This window comes from Dreissena polymorpha, chromosome 6, assembly GCF_020536995.1.
Source record: "Dreissena polymorpha isolate Duluth1 chromosome 6, UMN_Dpol_1.0, whole genome shotgun sequence".
NCBI classification, from domain to species: Eukaryota; Metazoa; Mollusca; class Bivalvia; order Myida; family Dreissenidae; genus Dreissena; species Dreissena polymorpha.
The window spans coordinates 48,504,615-48,526,535 of record NC_068360.1 but is presented as its reverse complement, the minus strand read 5'-3'; the positions used below and the strand labels follow the sequence as shown (position 1 = coordinate 48,526,535).

The 21,921-nt window shown below is 34.6% G+C and overlaps 1 protein-coding gene across 3 annotated transcripts in view; it reads right to left on the bottom strand.

Annotated features, from left to right (window-relative positions):
- Nucleotides 1-21,921, bottom strand: part of LOC127833963 (GTPase-activating Rap/Ran-GAP domain-like protein 3) — a 270,432-nt gene that overhangs the window by 178,618 nt on the left and 69,893 nt on the right. The window contains exon 1 of one of the 3 annotated variants that reach the window (XM_052359481.1): nt 2,004-2,692. The exons of the other annotated variants lie outside the window; for them this stretch is intronic. Coding sequence (XP_052215441.1) covers nt 2,004-2,197 — 194 coding nt within the window. The 5' untranslated portion in view covers nt 2,198-2,692. Of the gene's footprint in view, nt 1-2,003; nt 2,693-21,921 lie in introns of those variants that run through there. 3 annotated transcript variants of the gene reach the window in all.

Genomic DNA, 21,921 nt, shown 5'->3' with positions numbered 1-21,921 from the left:
AATATGACAAAACAAGAAACACTTGTTTGTATCTGTTTCAATGACATGTTATTTCATTGGTTGAATGTCTATGCAGCATTGAACACAGAACCAATGAGACATCTCATCAATTATTAACCCTTTGCATGCTGGGAAATTTGTCGCCTGCAAAAATGTTGTCTGCTGAATTTTTTAAAATTAGCATTTTCTTTGATTTTTTTCAAAGAATACTATCAGAATAGCAAACAGTTTGGATCCTGATGAGATGCCACGTTCTGTGGCGTCTCATCTGGATCCAAACTGTTTGCAAAGGCCTTCAAAATTCGGTTCCAGCACTGGAAGAGTTAACCCTTTCCCACTTAGATACGTATTTTCACGCATTTGTAGTGCCTTAGAAAGTTATATATAACTAGATTTTAGTTGTTAAGGCTTCATCTCCAAACCTTACATACTGATGAGCAGCAAACAGCATAAAACCTGAACAGACTGCGAGTTACTCGCTTTGGCTCTGAGTGGGTAAGGGTTAACTATACTTAAGTTTTGTTACCCAGTACCTCCAATCCCAAGAAGCCTAGCATATTTGGGCAAAGAAGGATCACAACAATAAACATCCTAGAAATCATAAATATATGCAGTTTGTGAAACTTGTATCATCATAAAATTGGTATAGAAATCAAATGGGAACAAAAGTACGTACTAGAGAGATGGTATTACATTACTGAAATTATATGTCTGATGTTTTATGTTTGTTTTTAATCATTTTTGGCAATAATTATGATTCATTCTTGAGTAAGAGAGTCAAACTAACCTGACCCATGGACATACATGCCATAAATTTTCAAACCAATTCTGGGACATTGAGCTCAATTTTCCGGGATATGAATACATATAGCGATATATATAGACATAGAGGCAATTTTGGTACGCATTTTTTTTTACATCGTAAATTGAGTACATTACTAATAAATATGCTGTTAGCATATAAAACGATGTTATGCATCGTTAATTATCACAGGCATTTGATTAATCTTTTCTAAGTGTATGATCTCCATCGTTCGATCTTTATTTGCCATGTTTGACAAGTCACAATTTATTTTCTTCAAAGTACGCCCTCTTGTTGAAATGATGTAAGCGGCAGGTGCGCCTAGCAACGTAAATTCGTATGATATATCCACCAAATAGGCAATTTGCATTTTGTTTAATTAGTATACGTTACAGTAATTGTTTCACTAATTAATTATCTTAAAGACGATAAAGATACACATTGTTTGTGTTTTTATTTTATTTAATCTTGCGTAAGAGTACATGTTTTGATATAACTGAATTATGCATGTAATGCACAATTTCAACGAGGACAACATACATGTTTTCATCAAAAGTCTCCGAATTAACTGTCCACAATTTTATCTTGGAGGAGTACACAATACGGACCAATTAGTGTGCTTGGTATTACAAAGCCACTGAAACTGTAGATTGATATTGACACGGAGTTATTCACGCATGACTAATTCACAACCGCACGAATCTTCAGATGTGTGAACAACTCCTTTTCCTTTTGTAGAGGGAAATTGTAACGTAGTATATAAAAGCCAATTAACAAACACATTAAACAATGCCGCCTTTTGGGTTTGACTGCGAACGGGAGACAATCAATATGATATCAGGACCCCTGTTAATCAGAGAACTATCTACGTCTCTGTGTTTGTTGATCGATTTTGACACGTAGCGTATCACCTACTCGGGTAGCCATTGCCATGGAGATGCTGCGGATTAGTGGCAACACAAATTCAAGGTGCAGTTAAGCCTTAGATAAGGTACATGTATATATGGATTTTGTAAAATCAGGGACATTTGGATTTCAGAACTGCGGGACACATTCTTCATTTCCGGGACAATCCCTGACAATCTGGGACGTTTGGCATGTATGACATATTAGAGTTCTAAGTGCTAAACGGACCATACTTTTTGGCATTTTGATTAGAATAATAAAGACAATAATTGTTATAGTTTTAATAATTAAATACCTGAAATTGGCATAACAACTGATACCATCCTTCCAAGTGTTATGTCTTTCAAGTTTTCTTGGACTGCACGATGATGATCTATAAATCCCAGCCGACACATTTTCCCGATTTTCCTTTGGTGCACAACTCTTTCGTTCTTTCAGTGAATATGACCTGTTGTGCGAGGTGAACAGAAATCTTCGTTTGATATCCATTATTTAAATTGTGTATTTGCTTTATCTCATTTCATCTGTTTTTTTAATGTTTCATAATATTTTCTTTATGTTTTAATGATTTTATGACACTGTTGTTCTGTTGAATTATCACTTTTTTCTTTAATTTGTGTGTTTATATATTATAAGTATTATTATATTATATTATTGAGTATAAAATGTATTACAAGGACCTCATTTTAAAGCTAATTCTTTTTTTCTCTCCAAGACAAGCAACATTTTCACTATAATAGTGTTTGATTTAACTCATTTCTTAACTGTGTATTATTTTAACAACAAATATCATACAATGACTTTGTTCTTGGATCAATTGTTTTTGAACAATAATTCACAATTCTTACAACAATTGTTTTTCTCAGAACACAGCACCCATGAATTAGATCCTCAACATTTGTATTTGCTCAAAGCAAGCATAAAGAAAAATTCCAATCAAAGCATTACCATAACTATTTTGTATTCATAATCCAGTCATACCAACAATGACTCATATTGAGGCAAAACAATATACAACAAGACCATAATTGATGATTTCAAAATGTTCTAGTTGATGTTACGTCGCACAGGAAATGTTCGCACGAACCACTTTGCGTCTTAAGAGGGTGATGTCCGGCGTATGACCACCAACATGAGGATGGCTTCAAGGGTTTGCATCATTCTTATCAAGCCACAAAATATTGTTATTATCATGGTTTATAAATGTGTTACTCAACAATTTTGCACAATAGAATACAGACTCAATAAATTAAAATTACAAACTATGAAAGAAACCTAAGCTGACAGCAATAACAAAAAGGCGCTAAGTTGACTGCATGGTTTTGGCCATGGCTGTAGTTTGTCAAAGAATACATTAAATTGATTGAAACATTCGAACTTAAATAGCTTAAGTACATAATCAAGAATAGAATTGTTGACAAAAAAATAAATAAACACATTTTACAGGGTTCAAACCAGTGACCTAAATTGTATCAACCCTTTCACACTCAGCAATGTAAAAATGGCTATTAACAGTAACTCACAGTCTGTTAAGGTTTTATACTGTTTGCTGCTCATCAGTATCTATTAGGGTCGGAATTATGAAGCCTTAAAATCTTGAATCTAGAAAGAATGGTCTTTAATTAATTTAACTTTCAAAGGGACAACAAATGTGTCAAAATACATAATATAGATATTATCTAAGTGGTTATGGGTAAAAGGGACCTTTTCACAGATTTTGGCATGTATTCAAGATTGTCATTTAATGTTTTAAAAGGATAAATGTAAACATTGGAACTAAACAGCTCCAGTAAAAAACAAGAAACCGTCAGAGACGGGTGATGCTCCCCAATGTTTTTTTTTGTCACAATATTGCACTTTATATTCGGATAAAAGGAAACGTCTAGTAGTTGGGGGGACAAGAATTGCACTATATGTACAATGGAAAATTTCAAAGGGCCATAACTCTGTGAAAAATCATCCGACCAGAACTGGCTGATAATATGCACATCTCCTCTTGGTAGTGAAGCTTCCCATAAAGTTTAATTGAATTCCGGTCATTAATTGCTGAGAAATAGCCCAGACAAAAATTGTGCACGGACGGACGGACACACAGACAGACGAAGCGGCGACTGTATGCTCCCCCCAAAAAAAAATTGGGGGATCACAAAACGAATTAAATTAAAGAAAGACAAGAAACCGTCGGAGAGGGGTGATGCTCCCTAAAGTTTTTTTTTGTCACAATATTGCACTATATATTCAGATAAAAGGAAACGTCTTGAGGGGCATAACTTTGGACAAAATAATACGGTAGATGGTTTAGCAACTTAAAAATTTCAAAGGGCCATGACTCTCTCAATAAATCATCTAACCAGAACCCACAAATTACATGCGCATCTTCTCAAGGTAGTTAAGCTTCCCATAAAGCTTCATTGAATTCCAGTAAGTAGTTGGGGAGAAATAGCCCGGACAAGAATTCACTATATGTACAGTTTATAGAAAATTTCAAAGGGCCATAACTCTGTGAACAAGAAACCGTTGGAGACAGGTGATGCTCCCCAAAGGTGTTTTTTCGTCACAATATTGCACTATATATTCAGATAAATGGGAACGTCTTGAGGTCACAGTAGTTGGGGGGACAATAATTTTTTTATATAAAATTTCAAAGGGCCATAACTCTGTGAAACATCATCTGACCAGAACCCGCTGATAATATGCACATCTCCTCTTGGAAGTGAAGCTTCCTATAAAGTTTCATTGAATCCGGTCATTAGTTGCTGAGAAATAGCCCGGACAAGAATTGCACTATATGTACAGTTAATGGAAAATTTCAAAGGGCCATTTCTCTGTGAAAATCATCTGACCAGAACTCTCTGCTAATTTGCACATCTCCTCTTGGTAGTGAAGCTTCCCATAAAGTTTCATTGAAATCCGGTCATTAGTTGCTGAGAAATAGCCCGGACAAAACTTGCACTATATGTACAGTTAATGGAAAATTTCAAAGGGCCATAACTCTGTGAAAAATCATCCGACCAGAACCGGCTGATAATATGCACATCTCCTCTTGGTAGTGAAGCTTCCCATAAAGTTTCATTGAATTCCAGTCATTAGTTGCTGAGAAATAGCCAGGACAAGAATTGCACTATATGTAAAATGGAAAATTTCAAAGGGCCATAACTCTGTGAAAAATCATTGACGAGAACCGGCTGATAATATGCACATCTCCTTTTGGTAGTGAAGCTTCCCATAAAGTTTAATTGAATTCCAGTCATTAGTTGCAGAGAAATAGCCCGGACAAGAATTGCACTATATGTACAATGGAAAATTTCAAAGGGCCATAACTCTGTGAAAAATCATCCGACGAGAACCAGCTGATAATATGCACATCTCCTCTTGGTAGTGAAGCTTCCCATAAAGTTTCATTGAATTCCAGTCATTAGTTGCTGAGAAATAGCCCGGACAAGAATTGCACTATATTTACAGTTAATGGAAAATTTCAAAGGGTCATAATCTGTGAAAAATCATCCGACCAGAACCCGCTGATAATATGCACATCTCCTCTTGGTAGTGAAGCTTCCCATAAAGTTTCATTGAAATCCAGTCATTAGTTGCTGAGAAATAGCCCGGACAAGAATTGCACTATATGTACAGTTAATGGAAAATTTCAAAGGGCCATAACTCTGTGAAAAATCATCCGACCAGAACCCGCTGATAATATGAACATCTCCTCTTGGTAGTGAAGCTTCCCATAAAGTTTCATGGAATTCCGATCATTAGTTTCCGAGAAATAGCCCGGACAAAAATTGTCCACAGACGGACACACAGATGGACAGACGAAGCGGCGACTATATTCTCCCCCCAAAATAAATTTTGGGGGAGCATAAAAAAAGTAATCTGCAACTGAGCTCGAACCACTGACCCTTGGGGAAAAAGTCTTAAATAAGTCACTATTAAACCCCTCAGCCATCCATGCTCATACAATGAGTGGTGTATTTTATACTTGATATAAGCAATCTTAGTAATGTCACAAAATTTAAGGATAGAAACAGAACTTGACAAAATATTGTATTGTTTGGCATTTGTAATGTTTTATAACTTTCAGGTTTTTAACTTGTCAAAAGATACATATAATAGATATTTTAGAGTATGGTCAATGTTCAGTAAAACTTTTTCCTCGCAAATATCATAGCTAAAACAACAAGGGACAAAATTGTAACAAAACCAGGTTTTCAATTTGAAAAAAAAAAGTCTGATAAAGGGAGACAAGTCAAAATGTGCATTGTTACGCTCCTTGTGTAAAATTAAATCTTTTATTACTTGTGGCAACCTGGATTTCAGTTTTAAAAAAAAAGTCTGATAAAGAGAGACAATTCAAAACCAAACTATGCATTGTTACTGGTTGTTCATAGTTACCACCCTTGTTTCAAAATCAATCTATATTTAGTTGTGGCAACCTTGACCTTGGAGATACTGACGTAATTCTTTCTCGCGACACACCGTCCAATGATAGTGAAACAATTTCCCAAATGATTTTGAAATCTAACAAGAGCTGTCAGAGGACAGCGCGCTCGACTATTCGAGTGCTTGACAGTATAACGTAAGCCATCATGGGGAAATTGTTCATATTCAATAATTTATTAGACGATCTTTCAAAAATAAAAAAAGGAAAAAATATAAAAAAAAATTGGGGGGGGGGGGGGGGATCGAGAGGGGGTATAATGTGGGGTGTAGTCATTTATAAGACGATCTTTCAAAAACAAAAAAAGGAAATATTTTTTTTAGGGGGGGGGAGTAGGGGGGTGAGAGTGGGGTATAATGTGGGGTGGGGTAATTTATTAGATGATGTTAAAAAAAAATAAAAAAAATTGGGGGGGGGAGGTTGGGGGGTTGGGGGGGGTGAGAGGAGTTATAATGTGGGGTGGGGTGATTTATTAGTTGATGTTTAAAAAAAAAAAAATTGGGGGGGAGGTTGGGGGGGGGAGGGATTCTGGGTATTGTTTGGGTGGAATCCATTGTCGTATTCAGGTAAGTGTTGTTTTGTCAAAGTAATAATAAAATGTGATCATAAATAAAGAAGTTATGGAAATTTAAGCAAAATGTTCATTTATCTAAGGGGCCATAATTATGTCAAAATGCTTGATACAGTGGTCTGCTCTTGTTAATAGGTTGGGGTCATGATGGTAAACAAGTATGCAAAATATGAAAGCAATATGTCAAGGCACATCGAAAATATTTGGAGTAGTACGCAAACTTTAACATTTGCTGCATATTCTAAGTGGAAAAGGGGCCATACTTATGACAAAATGCTTGATAGAGTTGTCTGGTCTTGTTTATAGGTTGGGGTCATGTTGGTAAACAAATATGCAAAATATAAAAGCAATATGTCAAAGGATATAGGAAATATTTGGGGTAGTACACAAAGTTTAACATAGCTTTATCAATTATATGCATATTCTAAGTATAAAAGGGGCAATAATTCTGTCAAAATGCGTGTTACAGTTGTATGCTCTTGTTTATAGGTTGGGGTCATGATGGTAAACAAGTATGCAAAATATGAAAGCAATCTGTCAAGGGAAATTGAAAATATTTGGGGTAGTACGCAAACTTTAACATTTGCTGCATATTCTAAGTGGAAAAGGGGCCATAATTATGACAAAATGCTTGATAGAGTTGTCTGCTCTTCTTAATAGGTTGGGGTCATGTTGGTTAACAAGTATGCAAAATATGATAGCAATATGTCAAGGGACAATTAAAATAATTTGGGTTGTACGAAAACTTTTACATTTGCACGCTAACAGCACGGCACGGAACGGAAACGCCGACGCCGGGGTGAGTAGGATAGCTCCACTATATATATTTCATATATAATAGTCGAGCTAACAATGAATGACATAATTATGGTCTGGACAAGCTTATTTATGGCCATTTTTGACCTTTGAACTCAAATTGTGACCTTGGAGATATCAACGTAATTCCTTTCAAACGACACACCATCTAATGATGTTATGATGGTGAACAAATGTGCCAAATGATTTTAAAATCCCACAATGAATGACAAAGTTATGGCTCGGACAAGCTTGTTCCGCCCGCCCGCCAGACCGCCCACCCGCCCAACGACATTCGCCAATCTAATAACAAGTTTTTTTCCTTTGGAAAACCTGGTTACAAATTAGCAAATCTAAAAAAAAATAATTTTCTTTTGTCAATTACCAAAACATGAAAAGGTGACCTTTAAAGGGGCCTTTTTACAGATTTGGGCATGTTTTTAAGTTTGTCATTAAATGCTTTATATTGATAAATGTAAACATTAAATTTTAAAAGCTCCAGTAAAAAATCAAAAATAAAATTTAAAAAAGGAAAAAATGTAGCCCGCCGCAGGGTTTCAACCAGTGACCCCGGCAATCCTGAAGTAAAAACGCATTCGCCAACTGAGCTATCCTGCCAAGCATACATAAGAAGCGTATATTATACGTTATATAAGCAATCTTCGTAGTTTCACAAATTTAAACGACAACAACAGAACTCTCCAAATTATTAAATCGTTTCGCATTGCAACGCTTTATAATTTTTAGGTTTTCAAATCGTCAAAAGTTGCATATAATGGCTATATTAGACCATGGCAAATGTTCAGTTATACTGTTTCCTCACAAATATCATAACTAAACCGAAAATTTGGGAATCTGAAAAAACTTTTTTCAATTTTGTCAATTTACCAAACCGTGAAAAGATCCCTTTAAAAGGCTAAAGTTGTACCCACTTCAAGTATACAGCTTGTCATATTGTTTTTATTCATTTTATGCTTTGTGGGTCTCAGTCCTGATGTTTTACAATGGTTTAAGTCATACCTTTCTGACAGGCAACAACTTGTTGATGTATCTGGTTCTTTGATTTTCTTCTAGTGGTAAGGTTACTTGTGGTGTTCCCCAGGGTGCTCTTGGGGCCACTACTGTTCTTAATATATGTAAATGATATGCATGCAGTGATTAAAAATAAACTTCTTCTGTATGCTGATGATTCTGCCATTCTTGTTGCAGGTAAAAACAGGTCTTTCATTGAAAAAAAAACTGAAATATGAATTACAGTCTGTCAGTCAATGGTTAATTGACAATTAACTCTGTTCATTTAGGTAAAACAGCTGAGACAATTCTATTTGGTTCTAAACCTAAGTTTAATTAAGTCTCTGGTGCTTCTGTCTATGTTAGTTGTAATGGTACTCATATTCAGTCAACTTCTTCAGTCAAATATCTTTGTGCTACACATGATCAGTCTCTCAGACAGTCTGCTGATTCCATGGCTAGTTCTGTTATTAAAAAGGTCAATACAAGGTTAAAGTTCCTGCATAGAAAACTTGATTTACTCTCATTCCACACCAAGAAACTTCTGGTTTTGGCTCTAATCCAATGTCATTTCGATTACGCATGTTGTTTTTTGGTATCATGGTATTACCAAATTTTGAAAAGATAAACTTCAGGTCACACAAAATAAATTAATAAGGTTTGTCCTCAATCTAGGTCATATGTCACATATAGGTAATGAACATTTTAAGGTTTTGAATTGTGTCAAATAATGATGAGAAATTGGGTGAAATATTTGGGTTTTCTTTATGTACGAAATATTGACAAGTATATCAGTAGCGAGTATGCATTAACAACAAAGGGGTTACAATACTGTTGACACATGCCTTAGGCTGTATTTGCATTATTTATTATTTGTACCACAACGCTCATTAACGTGTGCATACTTGAATAGCGACTTCTCCAGATTGTAATTCAGCCAATTAGAAATAAAGACACATAGAACACTGACCAATGGGATTCATAACTGAGTTTCACGGGCCAGATGTTAGAGGGAAACAAGACAGTTAGCGTTTAGACTTGGAGGTGTACGGATCGAGAAAGATACGATCATGTAGCTATCAGACTATATTTGTATAACCAAAAATATTAAGTATGTTAGACATTAAATTGGACTAGAAACTGATACATGGTGTTGTTGAATATTTTATTCTGTATTATGCAGAGAAATTAACATAAATAGAGATGGACCGACTTGTCCCATGCACGGCACGAGAAAATGGGAGTTAATGCAAAACTCGTCATCTTGGCAATTCGTGCATGACGAGATATCGAATGATAGGCTACATACCGGTAATTTAAGAGTAATGAACATTGTTAGTAACTATGGGTCGTCCATGAACTATGAACGATTACGGGACAATTGGTTACCTGTTCAAAAGAGAGTGGAACAAACTACCCTTTGTCATGTTTTCAAAATCATTAAAATGGTTTGGGTCCTAAATATATTAGTGAAAACTTTGTTCCCTTTGACACTCTTCATTCATACAAGACTAGGTCAAGTGAAAGTGGGTGCTATATTTTACCCAAAGTCAAAGCTTTTGGTGGGAAATCTTTTGCATATAATGCTTGTTTTCTGTGGAACAAACTACCTTCCTCTTCAAGGAATATTACAAGTATATCTAATTTTAACAGACATGGCGAAAGCCCGTCGGCCATTGCCTACGAACATTCAAAAAAGGCCGACGGTGAAATGTAAAATCGTCGGCCTTAGTGACCGGCGATTTTTGCTTGAAAAGAGTGTTACCCTCTTGCAGTGTTCACAACTACATTATTTCCTGATAACAAAGTCATGATATTTCTGGACATAATAGAGTAACCTGGGCTTGTATCGGACACCGTCACGAACATTGCCGTGTTTTGTAGTGACGTCATGGTTTATTTTGGATAGCTTTTCTTTTTACTGCTAAACCATCATTGTCATAGATAGTACGATAACTTGTCCAATAATAACCGAGACATTAAACGAACAATTTACGTTTAAATATGTGTCGGTGCACTAGGGGTGGTTTGGACACTTCTGGGATTGTATCAGGCATCAAAAAGGGATTTATAGGACGACTATTTTTTCAAGGGGTTGATTGTACAGGACACATGTTTACTGACAAAACAACTTTCAGTTTGTTCTGACGTGGATAAATGCAAACTTTAATGTGTTATATGTAATATATTTTGGCTCGACGATATGAGATCATATTGCGAGCAAGGAGGGTCAGGGCTAGAGCATATGAAATATATGAAAATTTCAGACCTCAAAACGTATATTCATGTATTGAAATAAATAGCTGCTACTGAGTACCCAAAAGTAGAGAGTGTGGGGTAGTGGGGGACGACCCTTCCGATAAAACAAGCGGACCATAAATCTTTTCGTACACTTCAGGTTGATCGATACGGAATATGTGTCCAAAAAAAACCCCGGCGACCAAACTTTAATAAAATTACACCAGGGGATATTCGGACACTTATTTTTCTATATTTATGACGATTTATCCAATTTTCTTTACTATTACAACATTGAATTTTGTTTGAAAAACAACAAAACGCATCACAAGTTACATGTAAATACACTTTACTCTCTATATATGCAATTATCATTCCGACTAAACAGATGTCTTAAAACTTGACCTTTGATTTTCGCGCCACAACGTTTTTTAACAGGTCACGGAAGGGACGCCACTCTCAGAAAATTTATCTCTTGCAATCAAAATTGTAGATACATATTGTAAACCAATCAAACAACCTTTTACAAATCGCAAATATTGTTTTTGTTTATGAGGTAAACAACTACCAATAGAGTTTACAACAGCCAAACAATACGTGTATTTAGGCGTTTCTTGCGTCATCCGAAAAACCTCATGTGTCCAATACAAACCTAGGTTACTCTACGTTGAATTTCATAACAATCTGCATCGATAAATTCAGAAAGTGATTCAAAACATCAATGAAACGTCTCGCCGAACGACATCTATTGGTTCGCAAAAGTAGTCGGACATATACGAGAAACGTTCGTTGCACACATGTTGTTAACATGATCCAAGATGGCGGACAATAGAAAGAAATAATGAAGCTCAGCGAAAAGGATAAATAACAATCAAATTAATGCAGACTTCACATAATTAGTACGGATTAATTAAAAGCGCGTGTTATTCTACAACGGAGCATACATTTTAGATACTTTTTTTGGAAATGTTCTGAAAGTTCACAGAACAAATGTTTGAAAATTGGAATGCAGTCTTCTTGCGAAGACAAATACATTTAACAGTTACAGGATTATGCAAAAAAAGGCAAACATGATTCGATTAATATGTAAATGGATCTGTGTTTAATCAGATTCATGTGCATATTCTGCTTTATTATGTTTGCAACACTACACTACGTCTAGCCCGATTTCTGCCATCGCATCACCGTGATTCAGCCCAGAGTGGACAATTACTATCTCACCACAATACATCGTTGAACAAGGTAATTTCGCCGTGGCGAATTGCGGTGTCAGTCTCTGCATTATCAGGAAATTGATCTCACGGTGGACCACCATGATCGCGGTGAACCACCGCGGCCTCGGTGGTTCGCTGTGAAATACAGGTAAATGTGAATGAACATATATATTTCGATATTGCAGACCGTATAATGTTTGCAAAGTTCTAGAATGGTTTGCTACATTTGTATGTACATTTGTATACATTGTAACTTGATTGTAAACAATCGTCATGGTGGTCCACCCTGAGATCGATTTCCTGATAACTCCCTCGGTGTTCAGCCACTGTCGACGCTATCTATCATGATGGAAACACCTTCCGATCGCGGTGATTTTCCACGCTCACGAAAAATTGTCCACGGTGGGAGTGAGGTGGATGGCAGAAATCGCGCTAGACATAGTGTATACTAAGGGTGTCACGATATGCTCACCTTACAATACGATACGTATCGCGGTACAGTGTGTACGATACGATATGTATAGCGATTCGTATCATCAGATGGAAACAACATACAAACCATTTAAAACCATTTTTCAATTTTATTTTAAGACTTCTACATATGTGTCATACAATATACAAAATACCATATAATGTTATGCAAGTACACGAATTGACAATTAGTTATTATTATTTACAAATCTAAAACTTTGATTAAATATGAACACGAAATTATGAATATGTTTAAAAAATACGGACTGCTTTATGTTTCTTTTACTTCGATAGATTATTTAAGTTAAAAATATAACGTGTTTACCAACTAGTCAAACTGGCTATCTTTGCTTGTACCGTAAGAAACTCCAAGCGCAATTTGTAGAACCAGTCAAATATTGCACCTTGTTTCGTGACGTAGGCGACACAGCACATTTTTGAGTGGTTGAAATTTAATTTAATGGTTTCAAAGAATTTGCGAAATTCTCAGCGGAATCACAAAATTACAGCTCCTACTTAGGAAATTCGTAGTGACTAAAGTTGTGATATAAAGCAAATGTTTATACGAAATAAACGCCTACCACGTTCTTACTGGTAACACAAAATGTTTCCATATTTTTTCATTAGAAGCTCGCTGGAGGTGATTTCAATTCAACTTCCGCAATTTTTTTGGGCGAATTACAATTACTTCCCTTGAAATGCGTCATAGAAAATGCCGTACCGTACCGTTCGGACTCAGAGGCGTATCGTGAACCGTACCGAGGGGAGACTATTACGATATACCGTCCCACGGAGTACCGTGACACCCTTATAAGTGTATATAGTTAACTTGAGCATGTTAGTGAAATGGATATTTAAAGGTAAACTTATTTAATATATTAAATACTCTTAGCCTAATGCATCGACAACACTCAAGTATATATGTGTAAAGCGTAAATATATCAACAAACTGAAACTAATACGCTGCATTAATTCCAAATCAGGTGTTCATGCTTATGTTTGCCCTTTTGTGAATTTACTTTGCCATGTCGAAACTAATGGCTCTATGTAATCCCAAGTCAAATGCTTAAAATTGAGGCCTGTGAAAATTTAAACTGGCCTGTGAATTTTTTCTCCTGGTAGGCCAGTCTAGCCTGTAAATTGTGACGTCTTTGGCCATGTCTGTTTTAAGTTGTAAGTTAATACTCATCTTCTTAAAAATATGTAATCATCTTTTTACATCTATATACACGTAAATAGTTTTTAATTGATCCACATTTTAATATGTCTACTTTTTTATGCAAATAATTGTCTTTCATAACTCAAATCTGTGATAGTCATCTCATAAAATTGCCTCTCTGTCAATACCATCAATATCCAAGGACCACAATGGAAATAAGAGATTAAGTTTTCTTTTTTGTGTAATCCTTGGTATGATGTTATTGGCATGGTTTCATTTCTCATACATGTTTATTGTTTTACTATTTTATCATGTATGTAAATATGATTTATCATGTTGTATCATTATACTGAAATAAATCTATCTATCTATGTTTTGAGCAGTCAGTCACAGTGTTTAACACAATTTCACAAAAATGACAGAAACACTACTCTAAATGAGTCAGTCCTTATCGGGAATTAATGAAAAGCCTATGATAATTAACGATGCATTAAACATTTTAGATACAAACAACATGATATATTAATTAGTAATCCACACAGTTGATATACAGTCGAAACTGACCTAACGGCCACCTGAATTTACCGGTCACCTGCAGACAACGGTCAGTCTGGAATCCCCCCGACGAAAAACACTCTATAATACACTTGAATTTAACGGCCGACTGACCATAACAGCCAATGGCCACTATATTCCACTCCGAAATTCATGTTTGACATGAAATCAACGGTCACGCGTCAGTCGTCTCGAGTCGCGAAAATTAAAAACACAACACATTATTTGTCCGTCTATTTTGCGTTTAAAGCGTCTGAAAGCGGTAGTTGTCTATGATATCATAAAAGCGGCCCGCTGCGAGTAAACAAATTATAAGGTGTTGAGAAGGTTTCTTTTCCGGGGATAATTGTGGGGGTACTTCAAAAGAAAATATATCAGAGTTTATGACTTGTTGAAAGTAATTATTGCTAAATTAAATGACCGCTATTTCTTTGAATTAGAACGGTACAATTACACCGTACTATCAGTTTATGACACCAAATCCGCTTTTTAGACTTTTACGGACGTGACGTCAACAGAACGTGACAAGCTTTATTTACTGAATGAATGAGATGCATGAGTAAACAATTATACCAGGATTGATAAAGTCATTGTTTAATTTAACAATATGAAATTAAATCAATCTAAAAGATATTATTCTCTATTATTCAATGTACACGCGTAAGTTAATGCTGTTATTATGCTTTGTTAATGCAATGAGCATTTGTTTTACACTGTATGCAAACGACCGGGTGGGGTAACTACGTAGTAATACTACCAACTGACCAACCTTCTTAAAATTGTGATCCGAATTCAACGGTCACCTGTGGACAACTGTCACTTTGATCATTTCCCTTGACTGACCGCTGAATTCAGGTTTGACTGTATGTCAATGAAACATTAAGTGTTTGTTAATTGACATTCAGTTTACTTGCAAATTTGAAACATATCAGACTAGATTATCGATAGCAAATGGAATAAGACAAACATGATTTCATTTCTATGTTAGTGCATCTGTTTATAATCAGATTTATTTGCATATATTGCTTTATTATGTTTGTCATGCTGTACAGTTTACTGAAACAGCATGGAACTGAAATGGCAGACATTGCAACTGCTAAAGTTATTAATTTTAATTAAAGAATGTTAAATACATCAATTACACTTAGTGTATTTGTTTATATTTTTATGTTTTTTCCACAACTGCCACTGATGCGATTAAATGTTCCCCCAAATACCAGGTATTTTGAAATTACTGCGCCATGCACATTATTTTTTGCCCTCCTCAGAAAAACACTACATATACTGGAGTTTCACACAACATGACTAGTGCTCTGAAAATACCTTATTCTTTACTTCCAATATCGTGATTAATAGTTTAAATGTCACTTTAATCGGTTGGTCAAACGTGTGATACATTTTATAAAGCGTTTTTTCACTTTATTCTATGTCATAGATGAACAAGTTTGTATTGTTTTGATCATTAATTTAAATGTCATGACATAGGATCACAGATCAAAGTAAATTTCTTTTACCATATACGCATACATCTCGAGTACGAAAGGAACATTGAACATGGCATTCACTTTAAATGCCTTTAGCCATGCTATGCATTGATCATGCCTTCATTATATCATCAGATCTAAGCAGATTGCAATGTCACACAGCCAATGGCTCATGGTAACTCAAAGCAGATTGCATTGACCATGCAAATGGTACATCGTAAAATGAATACAAATTGCATGTGTTGTCAATATTTAAAATAATCGAACAAGGGAAATTGTATGTTGTCTAATTAAAGTTTAATAGCCACACAATTGTATGCAGAGAAATGCTGCTCAGCAAGTATAGTATGATAATCGGAAAACAGCTAGGAGTTGCAATTAATACCTTAGTTGTTTTTCGCCAACATGTATCTGACTGATTGATAAAACTTTTGTTGTTTTGTTAAGATTTTAAACAAGTTTACAAAAAAAAAAATAATTGTTTTTTTCAATGAACATTTACAGTATAAAATAACCATTATTCCAATAAGGTATGGATGTTGACTTAGCACATGCCAAAACACATGCCTTAAATGGTTGTTTGTATATTCCAATTTTCCCATAAATGGGAGAAATGTTCCCTTCTGGGCCATAATTTTCACAAGAAAATACGGAAACTGAATGAGAGAACAAACAGCTTCGCATTTGTTTGAGAATGTGTTTTCTGTACAAAAAGCTATTTGTATGGAGATGTGATCCACATAATGTGATTAGGATAGCCAAAAAATATTGCTTGAAAACTGTATTGTCTTCATACAATTCATTATATTATAAAAAAGTCAATTTCCAGTTTGTTGTACAGCACTGTAAAAACAAAGAAACATAAAAAAGACACGGAGTACTGTATATAAATATCACAGCACAATATTTTGCATTTACAATATTCCAATATACTATACATTTCAATTTAAAGGATGGCCCATTAGTTTTGTTTTGACCACTCTTGATAGATTTTAATGTAATTAAAGTGACACTACATTCTTTATAGGTAGTTCATGATGTTTGAGGTGACACTACATTCTGTATAGGTAGTTCATGATGTTTGAGGTGACACTACATTCTGTATAGGTAGTTCATGATGTTTGAGGTGACACTACATTCTGTATAGGTAGTTCATGATGTTTGAGGTGACACTACATTCTGTATAGGTAGTTCATGATGTTTGAGGTGACACTACATTTTGTATAGGTAGTTCATGATGTTTGAGGTGACACTACATTCTGTATAGGTAGTTCATGACATTTGAGGTTACACTACATTCTGTATAGGTAGTTCACGATGCTTGAGTCATAAAATATAGGAGCAGTGCTCTGTGAAAATGCAGTTTAACCCTTTGCATGCTGGAAAATTTGTCGTCTGCTAAAATGTCGTCTGCTGAATTTATAAAATTAGCATTTTCTTCGATTTTTGTCAAAGAATACTATCAGAATAGCAAACAGTTTGGATCCTGATGAGACGCCACGTTTTGTGGTGTGTCATCTGGATCCAAACTGTTTGCAAAGACCTTTAAAACTTGGTTCCAGCCCTGAAAGGGTTAATGCATGTGCAAAAGTGTCGTCTCAGATAAGCCTGTGCAGTTCACACAGGCTAATCAAGTAGGACACTTTCCGTTTTTAAATTATTTGTTTCAAGAAAGTTTCTACTTACAACAACCTTGGTTTTTGTAGAAAGTTTCATCCCTGATCACAGCCTGTGCGGACTGCACAGGCTAATCAAGGACAACACTTTATGCACATGCATTAAACCCCCTTTTCACAAAGCATGGACCATATTAAGACTGTATGCGCTCAGAAACGCACCCACTGGTGATTTTGAAGCCCAATTTTGAAGGCATCTGCAAACATTCACAACCTTAAAAGGTATATATATACATTAAACTATAACAAGAAATTGAAATAACTTTTATAAGAAATTGAAATAAGTATGTCAATATTGGCTTGCACTGTGCTTTTCTAACAATACTATTATTGCAGTTTTTCCTGTTGTATTTATTAATTAGGACAATTTATATCTAAACAAGAGATTGCCAAGCAATATGGTCCCCTACCGGTGAAACTCCACCATTGTCAGTAAAAAAATAATATTTTTTTTATATTTGTTACAATAGCAACCAGAATTTTTGACATAGGCACAAAATGAAATGACGTGCATAATCTCCATATTGCCATCTATTTATGTTTAAAGTTTCATGAAAAAATATTAAGAACTTTATAAGTTATCGCAGGATCCAGAAAAGTGTGACGGACTGACTGACAGACAGACAGACTGACAGACAGACAGACAGAGTGCAAACCATAAGTCCCCTCCGGTGAAACCGGTACAGGACAAAAAGGACACCTGCATACATATCTGCATCACAGGAATGGCAATCACTGCTTGTTTTAATGGAAATTTTTTTTTAATCCAGAAAAAAAACTATTTAAAAACAGTTTAAAATACAGTTATACCTTGACAAAATGTTGTTCATGATTTCATGAACACTTCAAGCCAATCAGGAATTGTTCATGAACCATTCTCAAAAAGTTCCTGATCTTGGTTCATGAACTTTTGGACATGAACTGTTCTTAAGACACGTTCATGAACAGTTTATGAATTTTTGTTGAACACTTCAAAGTTCATGAACAGTTCTTCATCTAACCATAAATACTTAGTAATGAACATTTCATGAACAATTATTTCTGATGACTTTTCTGAGACAGACTTTCAAGATCCATCATGAATAATTAATGAATTCCTTTGTGCTAGATGTTTCATGAATATTTTTGAAAGTAATATTGAAATGTCTAGCATACTAATCTTGTAGATTTGTGAAACCTGTGAAGTTAGTATGAATATGCATAGTACTTTCCCCACTGTAAGTAAGAGTTATTGACCTGTTCTAGAGAATTTTAAGAACATTTGTACAAGAACTGTTCAAGAACTGCCTTCAGGAACAGTTCAATAACTTTTTAAGGACCTTTCCTGTTCTTGAATTATTCTTAAACTATTCTTGAACACTTTAAGAACTTTTTTGAACAACATGTTTCCTTCTGATGTTCTTAAACAGGTCTACACAATGTTTTTGAACATATGATGGACTTTTTAAGAATCCAATATGTTCTTAAAAGGATCTGTCATTGTTCTTGGAAGACTTAAAAGTTTAATAATGTTTTAAGGACATCTTATTTCAAGAACAGTTTAAGATGATGTCAAGAACTCAAACATGTACATTGCATTGCTGTTTTTACAAAGGAAGAATATTGTGTGCACATGAAGTTGAAACAGAAGGCACATGGTTTATGTTATATTTGAAAATGTAAGTCTTTAATAAATTATCGGCTGAACTGATCAGCCATTGGTTCCATTTCAAGTTCTTTGGCACTGTAAGTGTAACCATTTCAGGGAAACCATTGATTAGTAAATGATTCTTGAACTGAAAATGAGACTATTCATAATCTTTTCAATACATGAATTATTCATGAACATATAGTGCAAAGTTGTATTATGAAATTTAAAGAGTATTATCAAACCACTTGTATCTCAGTTATTAGTGTTATATTTAAATTATTGTTATATGTTGCTATCAATATGTTAAGTGCTAATACAAGACTTGTTTCTTCTTACCCTGACCTGTTTGTTGAGCTTTGGTAACACTTATGATAACCTTCGCATAAATTTACAAATTCTTGTTCATGAATAGTTCATGAACACTTCATGCCATAAGGGTTCAAGAATAGTTCATGAACACTTCATGCCATTAGGTTTCAAGAATATTTCATGAACACTTCATGCCATTAGTGTTCATGAACAGTTAATGAACTAAAATTTCAAGAACATTTCACAGACGTGGCTCATTTTCTGTTCACTGACTATTTGTGAATGATTCATGAACTCAGTTCATGAACAGTTCATGAACAGTTCACGAATTATTCGTGAACTGCAGAACAACATTTCGCATGGGGTAGTCATATTAAACACATTTTCATTAAAGTCATGTAAAACAGATTATTATACAATAAATATATAAATAATACCATTAAAAATATCATTAAAAATAATGAACAGTGAAAGAAAACCAAAATGGTGTTGATTCCAAGTTTCTTATTCCACATAATATGATATCAATAAATATATCATGGTTTTGGCATGAAATCTCTATAAAGCTTGCAACAGTTAACTGCCCCTGCGAAAATTTGTTCTAGAAATTGGAACGGTTCTGGAACTGTTCTAGAACATCAAGAACAGTTCTAGAACATTCCATATTCACGTTCTAGAACTTATGTTCTGGAATTGTTCCAGAACAGTTTTCTAGAATAATTCCAGAACATTTGTGGAACAAGGCTTAGTTCTGAAACTGTCCCAATAATATACAAGAACATTTTTAGAACATTTCAAGGACGAAATAAGTTCAAGAAATTTCTAAAAATGTTCTAAAATGTAGTTCTAGAACACATTTAGAACTCTTTAAGAACCAGTAAGTTCTACAAAAGTTCTAATGGGGAATAATAACACATATAGAACAGGTCTAGAACCAAGGTCTACAATTGTTCTACAATTGTTCTAGATCTGCATATTTTAAATAAAATAATTCAGACATTGATAATTTGACTTCAATTTCAAATTAGTAAGTTCTACAAAAGTTCTAATGGGGAATAAGAGCACATAAAGAACAGGTTTCGAACCAAGGCCTACAATTGTTCTACAATTGTTCTACATATTTAAAATAAATATGTGTAACAGCGTGATATTACCTCCCTTTAAAATGTTCTTTCTTAGATTAATTATACTTATTGTTTATATATAATGTTGGTGTGAACAATAGTATACTTATTTTCTAATTGTGTAACTATTTGAAGTTTATTGTTGTAGTTAAATAAAGTTTATATATTTTCTTAATAATTGAAGTTAAGATCAATCATCCCACCAGTTGGGCAAGGTAATCAGGTTATTCCTGATGAATAGTTCTCAATTACGAGTTCTGAGGGGAACAATGTCCTAGAACATTTGTTCCAGACTTACTTGAAGCAAACCTTCGGAACTGTTCTAAAACATTTCTAGAATTGTACTGGAACACACCGACTAGAACTGTTCTGTAATAATACTGAAAATCTACTAGAATTTTTTAGGAACAGTTGTTGAACGTTAAATGAGAATAATTTCTAGAACAATTGTTCTAAAACAGTTCTGGAAATTTATACAAGAACAATTCTGGAATAGTTCTAGAACAATGGTTCAAGAATTGTTCTAGAACAAACCTTCAGAACTGTTTAAGAACTATTTGTTCTACAAATTATTCTCATTTAACGTTCAACAACTGTTCTAAATCATTCTAGACCATTTTAAGGATGATTCCAGAACACTTCTAGTCATTTGTTCCAGTACAATTCTAGAAATTTTATAGAACAGTTCTTAAACGTTTCGCAGGGGTCAACCTCTTTTGATTTTTAATAAGTATCATTCTTCTAAAGAGTAAGCTGTAACGTATTTTGTATTAAGTTTTAACATGTAATTTTAAAACAAATGCAACTTTTCAGGATTACTTCAATTACTTGAATGCACGATCACGGAACACTTTGTATTTCCTCAGGCTTACAACCAAGTTTCTCTTGATAATATTCTTGAAAGTAATTTTTATTTTAAATTCAATTAACTTTCCTGTCATTTTTACGTGCTTTTTCATTTAATTTGTAGTTTTGTGCCAATCCTTATATAATTAGCTCAGACATAATATTATTCTGGTTAAATTGTTTAACCCTTTGCATGCTGGGAAATTTGTCGTCTGCTAAAATGTTGTCTGCTGAATTTCGAAAATTAGCATTTTCTTCAATTTTTTTCAAAGAATATTATCAGAATAGCAAACAGTTTGGATCCTGATGAGACGCCGCATTCTGTGGCGTCTCATCTGGATCCAAACTGTTTGCAAAGGCCTTCAAAATTCGGTGTTTCCGCACTGAAAGGGTAAATGCATGCGCTTTCTAGAACCATTCAGTTTCTGGGATTTATGATACATGTAAATAGTGCTGCAGCAAAGACATATTTTCAAATTTAAAGTTAATACATATGAGCCTTGCTCTGTGAAAAGGGGGTTTAATGCATGTGAGTATAATGTCGTCCCAGATTAGCCTGTGCAGACTGCATAGGCTTATCAGGGACGACACTTTGCACCTTAACCAGATTTTTGATAAGAAGAGAACAAGAGATGTGTTTGTCAGAAACACAATGCCCCCTACTGCGCCCCTTTGATTTATATAAAAAAATT